Here is a 14,499-nt window from a genome sequence, read left to right as displayed (position 1 = left end):
AGATTAAGGAGCCATCTGCTCATCCACTCAGGTTTCCATGAAAGGTCTTTCCCCTCCTCCCCCTTTCTCAACAGCTAGAACCCTTCATTGCCTGTCTTAAATTGTGCTGTGTTGTTGTGTGGTTGTTAAAGAGTTGCCAGGTCCTGTTCCAGAAGCAGCTGCATGTCAGTGCAGGGAAGTGATCCCATCTCTACAGCCTGTAAAGCACTTTGAGATTCCCCTGGATAAGAACTCTGGAGAAATAATGGAGCTTTGTTATCAAGGACAGGATTGTGCCCCATCCATGCAGCATGGAGGGTGGGGTACAAAGGAGCTTTCATTCCCCTTCCTAATATGTGCCCTGCACTGGGGATAGTAAGAGTCCCTGCACTGAGCAGAGCAGAGAACTTGTTCTCTCCATGTGCCCCTAAAGATGTTTGGTAACTCCTGAGGCACCATTTGTCCTGGAGCTCCCCTTGGGAGGAAGGAAGCTTTGCCCCAACCCTTGTTCAGGGCTGTGGCTAACCGGCTCCAGGGAACAGCTTGAATTGGCCTAAACAGCTTGAAATAGCACTCAGGGATTTATTGTTGTTTTTAGTGCCTCTCTGTCCAGAGGAACATTTTGTGATTCGGCACCAAGAACAACTGATTCAACGAATCTCCTCAGTGGACAAAGTCCTGGGCCTGCTACAGGGGGATGTGTTGAACTATAAGCAGTACCAGAGCATCTCATCTGAGAGATCTGACCTGGAGAGAATGCGGAAGCTGTTCAAGCTGGTGCCGAGGTGGGACACGCTACACAAAGATTGGCTTTACCAGGCACTGACAATAACAAATCGAGCCCTCATTAAAGAGCTAGAAGGTAAATAAATGGAGTAAGAAAATAACCTCCCTTTCCATCCCCATGGGAACTGTCCCCTGAGCCCAGCCCAGAGAGGCACTAGCTCATCTTTCTGGATTTTTCTTTGAGTAGATGTAGCCAGGTATCCCACTTAAGTGTGTGCACACCAAGCATGCCGGAGCAGGAGAGTTTTGTCTAGCAGTACTTATAGAGGGGTGGCACTCACACCTCATGGCCATAGTCCCTCCCCAGTTATATGAGGTGGCACTGCCCTGACCTACCTCAGTTCCTTCTTACCACCCATAGCTGGAGTCGGAATTTTGTGTGGTTTCAAGCCTCACAATCCTCTATTCAGTGACTTTTCTCTAGTTGACTATAGTTCATTAGTATCCTAGAGTAGGGCTATTTGGACTTAGTGTTAGTTTGTACTTTAAGTGTTCCCTGCTGATGCTTTCACCAGGGTTTAAACATTGTCCGTCGTGTGTGGGGGTGATCCCCAATAACGATCCCCACACGTAGTGTTTGTTGTGTCTATGTGAAGCCCAAGTCAAGGAGCAGCTTTCAATCTGCAGATCGTTCATGAAACAGACTCATGAGATACCACTTTTCAAGCATTTTCACTTTCTGCTTGTGTTGGGAGCTGTGGAGAAGGTTCCACTGGGTCACTGAGTTCTGAGTTTCTATTCTCTGTATTTTCTGGTGCCCAAACCCAAGGGAGGGGTAAGACCTGTTCTCAACCTTTGTGGCCTCAACAAATAGATAGAAAATAGGACAGAAAATATCAACTTGCCTCTATATAAATCCATGGTACACCCACTTCTTGAATACCGTGTGCTGATGTGGTTGCCCCATCTCAAAAAAGATACATTGTAATTGGAAAAGGTTCAGAAAAGGGCAACAAAAATTATTAGGGGTCTGGAACAGCTTCCGTGTGAGGAGAGATTAATAAGACTGGGACTTTTCAGCATGGAAAAGAGACGGCTAAGAGGAGATATGATTGAAGTCTATAAAATCATGACGGATGTGGAGAAAGAAGATAAGGTAGTGTTGTTTACTACTTCTCATAACTAGAGATCACCAAATGAAATTAATGGGCAGCAGGTTTAAAACAAATGGATGTATTTCTTTACACAACGCATAGTCAACCCCTGGAACTCCTTGCCAGAGGATGCTGTGAAGGCCAAGACCATAACAGGGTTCAAAAAAGAACTAGATAAATTCATTAAGGATAGGTCCATCAATGGCTATTAGCAGGATGGGCAAGGATGGAGTCCCTAGCCTCTGTTTGCCAGAAGCTGGGAATGAGTGAGAGGGGATGGATCACTTGATTACCTGTTCTGTTCATTCCCTTTGGGGCATTTGTCACTGGCCATTGTTGGAAGACAGGATATTGGGCCAGATGGACCTTTGGTCTGACCCAGTATGGCCGTTCTTATGTTCTTAGGTAAATATATCAGGTACATGAGGTTCCTAATGGTCACTCTATCAACTGTCCTCCCAACATTGTCTGGGAATGGCTGGTTTGCTGTATTGGACCTTCAGGACACCTACTTTCATATGGCAATTTTGCCAATCCACAGAAAATTCTTTGAGTCATCTTAGCGGAGCACCATTTCCAGTACACGATGCTTCCCTTTGGCCTCGCTTGTGCTCCTTGGGTTTTTACCAAGTGGATGGCCATTGTTATGGCATGTCTTAGAAAGAAAGGGATCCACATCTTCCTGTATTTGGATGACTGGTTACAGAGGGGCAGATCCAGTGAGGAAGTCTTTTCTCATGTCAATACCACACTGCACCTATTTGACCATCTGGGTCTCATCCTAAACACCAAGAAGCCAGCTTCAGTTCTCACTCAGAAAATAGAGTTCATTGGAGCTCTATTAGACTCTATATGAGTTTGAGAGCATTTCTGCCAAGCAACCATTTTCAGGAGTTTTGCCACCTCTGTTTCAATCTGCAATCTCAGCTTTCCATGACAGTTCAGATGTGTCTGAGGCTCTTGGGCTATATGTCTGCTTGCACGAAGGTGGTCCAGTTCGCAAGGCTGCATCTTCACCCAGTGGTGAGCTGGAGCTGGTTCGCACCGGTTCACGTGAACCAGTTGTTACATTTTGAAGCTGTTTTAGAGCTGGTTGTTAAAAATTGTTACGGCTCCCTGAGCTCCCGGCCGGGGAGGCTCCCCCGGCCCTTCCCCCACCTTCCCCCCTCTCGCAGAGCCTCAGCGTGCCGCGCCACCGGCGCCCACACTCTGGACTGCTCCTGGGCAGCTCTGCAGCTCCTGCTGCTTTGAGTGGCATGGTAAGGGGGTGGGGCTGCGAGCTCCAGCGGGCCACGCGGCATTCGTACATGCTGCCCTGAGCAGCATGGTAAGGGGGCTGGGAGGAGAGGTTGGATAAGTGGCAGGGAATGGTTGGAGGGGGCAGAGGTTCTGGGGGGTAGTCAGGGGACAGGGAACTGGAGGGGTTGGGTAGGTGTGGGAGTTCTGTGGGTCTGTTGGGGGGGTGGTGGATGGGGTTGGGGCAGTCAGGGGAGAGGGAGCAGGGCAAGTTGGGTAGGGGGTGGTCAGGGGACAAGAAGCGGGAGGGGATTGATGGGTTGCGGGTTCTGAGGGGGGCAGTCGGGGGCAGGAAGTGGGAAGGGGTTGGATAGGGGGCGGGGACAGGCTGTTTTGGGGGGCACAGCCTTCCTTACCTGGCCCCCGATACAATTTTGCAACCGGATGTGGCCCTCGGGCCAAAACGTTTGCCCACCCCTGGTCTAGTCTATTATTTTATTAACAGGGGTCGCATTTGCCTTGTTCGTTATGTTGATATGTGTTTAATAAAGCTGTCAAAAAATAAAGGGAAGGGTAAACACCTTTAAAATCCCTCCTGGCCAGAGGAAAAACCCTTTCACCTGTAAAGGGTTAAGAAGCTAGGATAACCTCGCTGGCACCTGACCACAATGACCAATGAGGAGACAAGAGGGAGCTTATCAAAGCTGAAGGGAGGGAGAAACAAAGGGTCTGTCTGTGTGATGCTTTTGCCGGGGACAGAACAGGAATGGAGTCTTGGAATTTAGAAAGTAATCTAGCTAGATATGTGTTAGATTATGATTTCTTTAATTGGCTGAGAAAATAGGCTGTGCTGAATGGAATGGATATTCTTGTCTTTGTGTCTTTTTGTAACTTAAGGTTTTGCCTAGAGGGATTCTCTATGTTTTGAATCTAATTACCCTGTAAGGTATTTACCATCCTGATTTTCCAGAGGTGATTCTTTTTACCTTTTCTTATATTAAAATTCTTCTTGTAAGAAATTGAATGCTTTTTTCATTGTTCTTAAGATCCAAGGGTTTGGGTGTGTGGTCACCTATGCAAATTGATGAGGATTTTTATCAAGCCTTCCCCAGGCAGGGGGTGCAAGGTTTTGGTGAGGATTTTGCGGGGAAAGACGTTTCCAAACAACTCTTTCTCAAAAATAAACCCAGACATTTGGTGGTGGCAGTGGAAGTCCAAGGGCAAAGGGTAAAATAGTTTGTACCTTGGGGAAGTTTTAACCTAAGCTAGTAAAAATAAGCTTAGGAGGTTTTCATGCAGGTCCCCACATCTGTACCCTAGAGTTCATGTCAGGGTTCCTTCCCCACTCTGAAATCTAGGGTACAGATGTGGGGACCTGCATGAAAACCTTCTAAGCTTACTCTTACTAGCTTAGGTTAAAACTTCCCCAAGGTACAAACTGTTTTACCCTTTGCCCTTGGACTTCCACTGCCACCACCAAACATTTGACTGGGTTTACTGGGAAAACGTTGTTTGGGAATGTCTTTCCCCCCCAAATCCTCACCAAACCTTGCACCCCCCTGCCTGGGGAAGGCTTGATAAAAATCCTCATCAATTTGCATAGGTGACCACACACCCAAACCCTTGGATCTTAAGAACAATGAAAAAAAGCATTCAATTTCTTACAAGAAGAATTTTAATATAAGAAAAGGTAAAAAGAATCACCTCTGGAAAATCAGGATGGTAAATACCTTACAGGGTAATTAGATTCAAAACATAGAGAATCCCTCTAGGCAAAACCTTAAGTTACAAAAAGACACAAAGACAGGAATATCCATTCCATTCAGCACAGCCTATTTTCTCAGCCATTTAAAGAAATCAAAATCTAACGCATATCTAGCTAGATTACTTTCTAAATTCCAAGACTCCATTCCTGTTCTGTCCCCGGCAAAAGCATCACACAGACAGACCCTTTGTTTCTCCCTCCCTCCAGCTTTGACAAGCTCCCTCTTGTCTCCTCATTGGTCATTGTGGTCAGGTGCCAGCGAGGTTATCCTAGCTTCTTAACCCTCTAAAGGTGAAAGGGTTTTTCCTCTGGCCAGGAGGGATTTTAAAGGTGTTTACCCTTCTCTTTATTTTTATGACAAAAGCAATACTTTGTTTCTGTTGTAATAAACATGTACAAATGTTTTTTTTATTGTTAAGTATGACTCTCAATGACTCAATGCATTGCCACTTCTTATGGAGAAAGGCACAAAAAAACATACTGTGGCACGTCCCTTAAATCAGAATTTTTTATAGGGAACTGGTTGTTAAGATTTTGGCAGCTCATCACTGTCTTCACCCCCTTTAAATGTGGCTCAGGACAGTTTACCATCTGACTCTTCACTTCTTGGACAGATTGGTCCATCTTCCTTCACTGGCCCTGGATTCCTTACACTGGAGCTGGTACTTATAGAGAATGTTTGTTTGTCAGGGCATTCCTTTCATCTGGCCCTTACCAATCAGGACTGTTGTCACTGATGCCTCCCTGAGAGGGAGCACATCTAGGGTTGCTGAAAGTCCAAGGTCTGTGGTCAGAGCTGAAGTCCTCTCTGCATATCAACATGCTGGAGCTTCGGACAATTTACAATGCATATCATATTTTTGGGTCCCTGTCAGGGGCTCAGTGTTTCACGTATTTACCAGAAATATCACTGTGGTAATGTATTAAGTGAACAAACAAGGAGGAACACACTCCAGGGTGCTCTGCCAAGAGGCAATCCGATTGTGGCAGTTTTTCATCAAGGAGCGTGTCACTCCAATAGCTGACAACTTGCCTGGGGTTCAGAATCACCTTATGGACCATCTCAGCAGCAATTTTTTGCTGAGTCACAAGTGGCCTCTGGACTATCTTTGTAACCTGGGACATTCCAGTGATCAACCTGTTTGCTGTAACAAGAAATGTCACTTGTTCTGCTCTCAAGTTAACCTCAGTCTGGGATCCCTGTCCTGTGCCTTCCCTCTCAGTGGTTGAGTGATGCTCTTCTACATCTTTCCCTCAATTCTGATCATCCCACAGGTCATCCTCAAGTTGATGGTGGACCAGGCTAAATCCATCCTTGTTGCGCCCAGCATATCTGAGGCAGTGCTGGTTCTCTGACCTTCTTGTGCTGTCAGTTCAGCCTCCCATACTGCTTCCTGTCAATCCTGACCTACTCACTCAGAATCATGGTAGCATCTTGTACCTTGCATCTCATGGCATGGCTGCTGCATGGTTGAAAGAGGAAGAAGAGCGATGTTTGGCAGCTGTTCAGCAGATTCTAGTCAACAGTAGAAAGCCCCCTATCAGGATGGCCTATTCAGCAAAATGAAAACAGATTTTTCTATGTGGTCATTGACCTGCAGAATTCAACTGATGCTGGCTTCCATCCAGGACATCATTGAGTACATGCTGTTCCTTCAGTCATCGGGACTTGTGCTGAATTTGTTGAAAATGCGGTGATATTGGCATTTCATCCCCCCCATTCAGGGAAGATCAGTCTTCTCCAATCCCATGGTAGCAAGGTTCTTAAAAGGGCTTCTTTGTCTACATCCTCCAGTCTGAAAGCCGGTTCCTCTGTGGGACCTTAACATGGGCTTTACAGTGCTGATGGGACCTCCATTTGCACCCCTAGCAACTTGTCCCTTTCTTCTCTTGTGTCAGAAAACTGCGTTCTTGATAGTGGTAACACCCGCAAGGAGAGTGTGTGAGTTGCAGGCTCTGATGGCAGGGCCTTCTTATATACAGTTCTCCAAAGTCAAGAGGACTTTTTGACCACATCCCATTTTTTTGTCTAAAGTGGTTTCTAAGTTTCATTTGAACCAGGCTGTGTACTTACCTGTGTTCTTTCCTAAGCCATATTCATCTCCAGAGGAGCAGCATCTCCATACATTAGACACCAGGTATGTCTTTGTGTTTTGCCTTGCCTGTTTATGTCGTATGCAGATTGTAAGAAGGATCAAGCAGTACATTCACAGACGATTTCTAGATGGATAACATCCTGCATCAAGACTGTATATGAAATAGTTTGGTTATTCCCCCTCAGTGGGTGCAAGCTCATTCAACAAGAGCACGTCAAAAGCTTTCCTCTGTGATGTTTTCATATCGGACATTTGCAGAGTTGCTACATGGTCGTCCATACATATATTTACCAACACTTATGCCATTACCACATCTTCCAGGATGGATGCAAGCTTCAGAAAGGGGGTTTCTGGTAGACTCCAAGCCCCACCTCCTGGGGAGGGTATTGCTTGTGAGTCACCTAAGCAAAATACAGAGCTGCATCTACTCAAAGAAGAAGAAATGGTTACTTACTGTAACTGCTCTTCAAAACATGATGCATACATGTATTTCACAATCCACCATCCATCCCCTCTGCATCAGAGTCTCATCTCTGAGTGTTCGGTGCGTAGGAGCTGATGGGGGTTGGGGCTGCACAGCCTCATATAGGCAGAGGAGGGGCTATAGGCATGATGCGCAAGCACCACCCCTCTACTTACAGTGCTAGGCAAAATTCACCAGATCTGACATGCTAGGTGTGCTCACACTTAAGTACAATACACATCTGCATCACATCTCAAAGAACTATGGTTACAGTAAGTAACTGTTCCTTTGTACATCTCGGCCCTCACTGGTTTCAGGACTGAGCAAGGATTTTAAAGCAACCCTGTAGGGCCAGGGCAGGAGCTGAGGCTAAGTTATAAATCACCCAATGCCTAGTTAACTGCATTAGTAACCACAAATGTATTTACAGAATGGCACCACTTCTGCAACTTCCAGCTGGCCCCCAAGCTGGCCTCCTCACCTCTCTCTATAGCCCTTCCCAGAAATCATCCTAGCCTGCCCTGCCTCCAGTATACCCCCTGGATCATCCCTTTACACTGTGCTGGGAGCTGCTGGAACAATTAGTGCTGAACCTAGCAATGTGGTTAGCCCAAACAGCCTTAGCTCTGCCCCATCTCCCCCCACTCTTCACTAAAGCCAGTGACATTTAAGAATGAACTTCACAGTCTTGTCCTTAGGGGAGAGAGAGATTAAAAAGTCATCTGCTGATTCACTTGGGATTCTGTGAAAGGTCCTGCCCATAACCTTCGTCCCCAATAGCTAGAACTGTTCACTGCTATTTTAAATTGTGCTGCATTGTGCGGTTGTTAGAGTTGCCAGGTCCTGCCCCAGAAGTGGCTGCATGTCAGTGCAGGGAAGTGATCCCCATCTGTACTGCCTGTGAAGCACTTTTGAGATTCCCCTTGGTAAGAGGAACTGGAGAAATAAAGAAACTTTTTGTTTCCAAGGACCAGACTGTGTCCTGTCCTTGCAGTGTGTGTGTGTTTGGGGGGGGGGAAAGAGAAACTTTCAGTCATGTGCCCTGCACTGGGAACAGTAAGCCCCTGCACTTAGTGGAGCAGAGAAACTATTCACTCCATGTGCTCCAATGGAGGGACCATGAACCCTGAGCCACCATCTGTCCTGGAGCTCCCCCTGGGGGCAGGGAATCTTTGCCTCAACCCCTGCTCAGGGCTCTGGTAACTGTCTGAAATAACATGGTGATTCAATTCAGCAATTCCAGGCTGTGTAATTTTGAAATGTCTTTCTCTTCAGGGGAACATTTTGTCAAGCAGCACCGAAAGCAGCTGATACAGCAAGTCTCTCGGGTGGACGAAGTCCTGGCTCTGCTCTACGGGGACGTACTGGATGATGAGCAGTACCAGAGCATCAGAACTGACCCAGTGAGGATGCGGAAGCTGTACAAGCTGGTGCCCAGCTGGGACTCATGGCGCAAGGACCAGCTCTACCAGGCACTGAAAACAACAGACGGAGTCCTCATCGAGGAGCTGGAAGGTAAGGAGCTGTAATGAAGATAACAACCTCCCCCAGCTCTCCCAGAGGGGTGGCACTGGCGCATGGCTCTGCGTGTTTATCCCTTGCCCATTATTATGGTATCAGAGATGGACAAGGATTCTAAAGTAGTTCCTTAGTGCCAGGGCAGGAGCTTTGAGTGAATTGTTAATGACCCAATATGATTAACTCTTCATTAACTGTTCTGGGGTCCCAGAGAGAGGAGGAGAGTTCCCCCACGGGTGGGTGACTGTGGGAGCTGGATCGGGGCTTTCATGGGCTGGGGAAGGAGGCCACCAGGATGGGGGGTGGTTCCTATGGCTGGGGGAGAATCATGCCCAGTTTGGACACTCTGGCTCTGAGATGTCTGTTCCCCTAAGTCAATCCTCATTGTCTGTATCCCACTTGCTCTCTTTCCTGCAGGTGCTGATGGCTGGGACCAGGAGTTATCTGCACTAAAAACCAGTGCAGGAGCTACAGGTGAGTCAAATCAGCCAGCAGGATTAACCCTTGGTTAACTACATGGAGGGGCTGAGCATATTCACCCACAGAGCAACACAGCTTCTATAACCTACCAACAAGAGACCAGGCCTCCTCCCTGCTGCCCTGTCACCCTAAATCCTCCCCACTACACCCACCCCATCCTGGTGGGGCCCCAGTGTGCTGAACGCTGGACAGCTTCAGAATAAGAGAAAGAGCTCACAGTCTAACCAGACAGGGTGGAGGGTGGGAGGTGGAAGGGGGATATAACACCCAGGCCATGGTGGTTGTTGGCAAGTGGCACATGAGTGTTCCAAGTCTGTTTCTGTTTAATTTTAGCACAGGGTTTTGTTAGGAGGGGACCAGATAAATGGAAGGACAATGGGAGGGGAGGGGAAGGGAGAGAGGGCAGGGGGGAGCAAGGCTGCAGGGAAGTTGTGGTGTGTGTGTGGGGGGAGGAACAAACAGCCAGTCAGTAGCTGCCCTCTCTCCAATCCTCACTGCCATCCAGGTAACGCAGTCAAAGTCTGCCTAGTCAATGGCAAAAACTGACATCAGGGCAGAGCTAAGGTTGCTTGGTGGCATGTTGTCCCCATGTAGAACACTGAGCTGAGCAAAACTCAAACTTCTGAAAACCAGGATGAAGGTACATGCCCTTGCAACCTTAACTCTGCCCCCTTTCAGAAATGCCCCAATATGCCCTATTAACATGCATACCTTTAGTCTGTCAGCCCCACAGTTGCTGAAATGTACAAGCTCTTCTCCTTTTCCAGCCCATTCACTCTTACCCAGAGGATTCTATCGAACACTATTAAAAGACAAAAGGGAAAATAAAAAGGTTGCCCATGCCATGTTCTCTCGGCCCTCTTCGAGCAATGTGCCTCATAGCACATCTCACGCTGCCCCTTGGCACGATAAGATTCAGGTGGCTCCAGATCCAGGCATACATACACACCCTAGTCAGCTCCCCAGAAAGAAAACCCCACAGTGGCAATTTAAGAACCAGCTTTTAACTCCCTTAACCTGAGGGTACGTCTACATTTGAACTGTGAAGTGTGATTCCCAGCTCATGTAAACCGACCTGCCCTGGCTCTGCTGGAACTAGCGCACTAAAAATAGCAGCATAGCTGGGGTGGCACAGGCAGTAGCTTGGCCTTGAGCTGCCACCTAGGCTACCCTTGCTACATTGCTATTTTTAACTAGCTAGTGTGGGTACATCTAGAGAAGCTGGGAGTCACACCGCCCAGTTCCATTGCAGACGTACCAGTACTCATGGGATGCCATCTCACCCTATTCTTTCACTAGAGCATCATTAAAGCATCAAACTTCTTATACTCCATCACACTTCGTACAATACCCTTTGTAATAGCCCCCCCCAACCCCGTGTCCTGCTAATGATACAACACACACAATTGTGCATTGACGTGATGCATGCTGGATCCTGAAGGGAACATGCAGCTCTTTGCTCACACACAGCAAAGGGTGCAAAACACAGATCTCCTCACATCGTAATCACAGCTCTGTCACACACACCTCAGTGGAATCCACCCATGTCCTCGTATCACAAACACACCTTTACCAAGCAGGCCCAGCTACTGCCTCCACCAGCTAGCATAGGCACACCCAACACGCTGATTGCGTCTTGAGTGTGTGCAGATAACTCCCATTGGTGACAGCCAGGGAAACACAAGGAAGGCAGCATGGGCAATTTCAGGGACAATTTCAGGGGCACAGAGGGGCTGTTTCCTCCATGCAACCCTGAGGCACTAGAAACACCAATGTGGTCAGGGAAGAGGTGGGGCTCTGGCCTTGTCCCCACTGTCCCATGGAGTTGGCTGGGTTCAACAGAGAATCGGATAGCCCCATCCAAAGGATCATGCAGCTGGCATGTCCCCCTGTGTGCCAGGAAGCTGGGGGAGGGGCTGTGACTTCTGAGGCATGATCTATCCTGGAGCTCCCCCTGGGGCAGGCACAGACCCCAATAGCTTTACCATTAAATGGAGTTATTCATAGGTTTTTGTGCCCTTTTCCCAGGGGAACATTTTGTTGAACGGCACCAAAAGCAACTGATCAAACGAGTCTCCTCGGTGGACAAAATCCTGGATCTGCTCTGCAGGGATGTACTGGAGCCTGAGATGTACCGGAGCATCAGAACCAACCCGGAGACCATGCGGAGGCTGTATGAACTGGTGCAGACCGGGGACAGAAAGTTCAAGGACAGGCTGTACCAGACACTGAAGGAAAGAAACAGAGCCCTGGTTGAAGAGCTAGAGGGTAAATATATTGAGTAAATAAAATAATCTGTCCCTGTGCTCCTGGAGACAAAAAAACAAAACACCATAAGCAGCATACCATACTGGAATAAATAGGATGCACAGACTATATCTGGTTACAATAAACTACTTAAGATACACACAGAGACTTCTCATACGCATGTATAGAGCTTTCAGTATGCGGTTACAGTAGAACATTGAATCAGCAATGATAAAATACACAGATCTCTATACATATGTATAAGAAAACATTACAATATTACATATAAAGAAAAACATCTACTTCTTAATATTAACACTCTGTGAATGTTGGCCAGACAATTACAGAATGGGTGGGATGGATCGCACTCAATTGCAGACATCCAGCTTTATTAGCAGACACACCCAAGCAGTTTTATAAAATAGAAAGGAAATTAGACTTGCACTCCTTCACCAATCCCTCTGCCTCACCTCAGTTCCTTCTGCACTGTCTGCCTTTGCTACGATCTTACCCTCTGTCACTGCTGCTTCTGCCCAGTTGCCTTCTCCACTGCTGTTGAGCTTCTCCTGTTGCTTCTTTCCTGGTCTCTTCCACTCTCACGCACCCACAGATACCAGTCTGTCAAAGCCTCATTATATTCAGTTTCTGGCCTCCTCTGATTGGTTAACATTTCAGGCTTGGATTAGCATAGCCTCCTCTGCTCGTTCCTACGTGGGTGGCAACTGTCCAGCCATCACTTCAGCCGGGCAGGTGGTCGAGCTTCATATGCTGGTTCTGAACTCACTTATACAGTTTTTTGTTAAGGACAAAGTATATCTACACCTCATCCAAGGTTTCCCTCTAAAGTGGTATCTGATTTCCACATTTACTTACCTATGTTTTACCAGTCTCAAATAGGTAAGAGGAGAGATATGAGAAGGGCCTTGGCATTTTACATTGACAGGTCTAAATAGTTCCATTTGTCAATCCAGCTATTTGTTGCAGTCACAAAGAGAATGAAAGGTCTCCCAGTCTTGTCTCAGAGAACTTTGTCATGAATAGCCTACTGTATTTGCTTATTCTACCCCCTGGCTGAGGTAACCCCGCCAAGCAAAGTAAACATACATTCAGCAAGATTGCTTATGCATGTTTCTATCCAGGATATTTGTAGATCAACAACTTGGTCTTCATTCCACATGTTTGCATCCCATTATACCATCACTGAACTGTCTAGGGAAGATGCTAAATTTGGGCGAATTATCCTCCAGTCTTAGTCAGCCTGCCATCCCTCTCCCTGCTTTTATGGCTTGTAAGTCACCAACATCAAAATGCATATGTGCCATCACTTGAAGAAGAAAAAAATGGTTACAAACTTGTTCCATAATTATTCTTTGAGATCTGTTGTACATGTCCATTCCACAACCTGCCCTTCTACCCCTCAGCATTGGAGTTTTGTAGCAAGAAGAAATGATGAGGGCAGGTATGGCTCAGCCTTTTATACTGGCATGCAGTGGGTGAGTGATGACAGAGGATGATTAAGTTGCCCTAACGGATACCACTGAGGGAAAAATTTCTGATGACTCTGGATGGCGGAGGCACCCACCAAGAGTGTAATGGAGATGTGCAACACCTCTCAAAGATCAACAGTTATAGAACAGGTTAGTAAACATTTTTTCCTTTAACAAGGTATCACCATGCATAAAAACAAAACACAGACAAATTCCAAAGAATGCAGCACAATCCATGGTGTGGAAGTATGGGTGAGCATGCTTATAATTCATGTAAAGGAAGCTGACCTGAGCTGGGTTTTCCTATGCTCTGCTGTAGGGGGAGCAGAGTGTCTCACTTTTCTAGGCCTTCTAGCTCTGAGGCTCATAGAGAACTGTTAACTCAGTGACTTCATGTTTTTAACTCTTTCTCTCAGGGGAACATTTTGTTGACCGGCACCGAGAGCAGCTGATCCAGCGAGTCTCCAATATGGATAAAGTCTTGTTGCAGGTCACAACAAAGCCTGGGCAATGTGGGAGCATCAGAACTGAGGACACTGACTCAGAGAAGATGCGAAAGCTGTATGAGCTGGTGCCGAGCTGGAACAGAGAACGCAAGGACTGACTCCACAAGTTGCTGAAGGAAACGAACCAAGCCCTCATCAATGAACTGGAGGGTAAATGAATGGAATCAAGAAAATTCCCTCCCACTGCACTCCTAGGGACCTGCACCCTGAGTGCATCCCAGTGGGGTTATTAGCTCATCTCTCTAGGTTTTTACACCTCAAGCATCATGGTGGTAATGGGGCGGGCCAAGGATTTTAAAACAGCCCTAGTAGGACAGGAGCTGTAACTGATGTATAATTGCTATGGGGTGTTAACCCTCACAGAATAGTGCTGCTTTTGCAAATCCTAGCTGTTCCTGGAGCCAGCCTCCTCCCAGATACCTATCCTCCTTCTGTGCCCCTAACTCAAATCACCCCAACCTGCCTTCCCCTTCCAATATTCCTCCTGGTCATCCCAATATGCAAGTGCTGGGAGCTGCTAGAGCAAAGGCAGAAGTTAGTGCTGCACCTCGATACGCAGTTACCCCAATCAGCCTTAACTCTGACCATCTCCTCAACTCATCATCGGCCCCAGAGACATATCTGTGACCAATATCACTGTGGGGGACTTGCCAATTTCTCTCTACCCTGCTGATGCAGCCAGGAGTCCAGCAAAGGTCCCATCCCCACTTCCCAACAGCCAAAACCTGCTCTCTGTAATTCCCGTCTTTAAGTTCTTCTGCTGTGTTGTTGGGTGGTTGTTAAAGAGTTTCTGTGCCCTACCTTAGAGGTAGCTGCATTTCTATAGTGTAGGAGTGGTCCCC

At 47.1% G+C, this 14,499-nt stretch overlaps 1 protein-coding gene across 1 annotated transcript in view; it reads left to right on the top strand.

The window, feature by feature from the left end:
- Positions 1–14,499, top strand: part of LOC119856516 — a 56,934-nt gene that overhangs the window by 37,666 nt on the left and 4,769 nt on the right. Inside the window, exons 4-8 of the mRNA XM_043517286.1 lie at positions 578–841; positions 8,695–8,934; positions 9,355–9,411; positions 11,446–11,685; positions 13,568–13,807. Of these exons, the coding sequence (XP_043373221.1) occupies positions 578–841; positions 8,695–8,934; positions 9,355–9,411; positions 11,446–11,685; positions 13,568–13,755 (989 nt within the window). The 3' untranslated portion in view covers positions 13,756–13,807. The remainder of the gene's footprint in view (positions 1–577; positions 842–8,694; positions 8,935–9,354; positions 9,412–11,445; positions 11,686–13,567; positions 13,808–14,499) is intronic.

This window comes from Dermochelys coriacea, chromosome 6 (assembly GCF_009764565.3).
Source record: "Dermochelys coriacea isolate rDerCor1 chromosome 6, rDerCor1.pri.v4, whole genome shotgun sequence".
In the NCBI taxonomy this organism is placed as follows: Eukaryota; Metazoa; Chordata; order Testudines; family Dermochelyidae; genus Dermochelys; species Dermochelys coriacea.
This window is presented reverse-complemented; position numbering and strand designations above follow the sequence as displayed.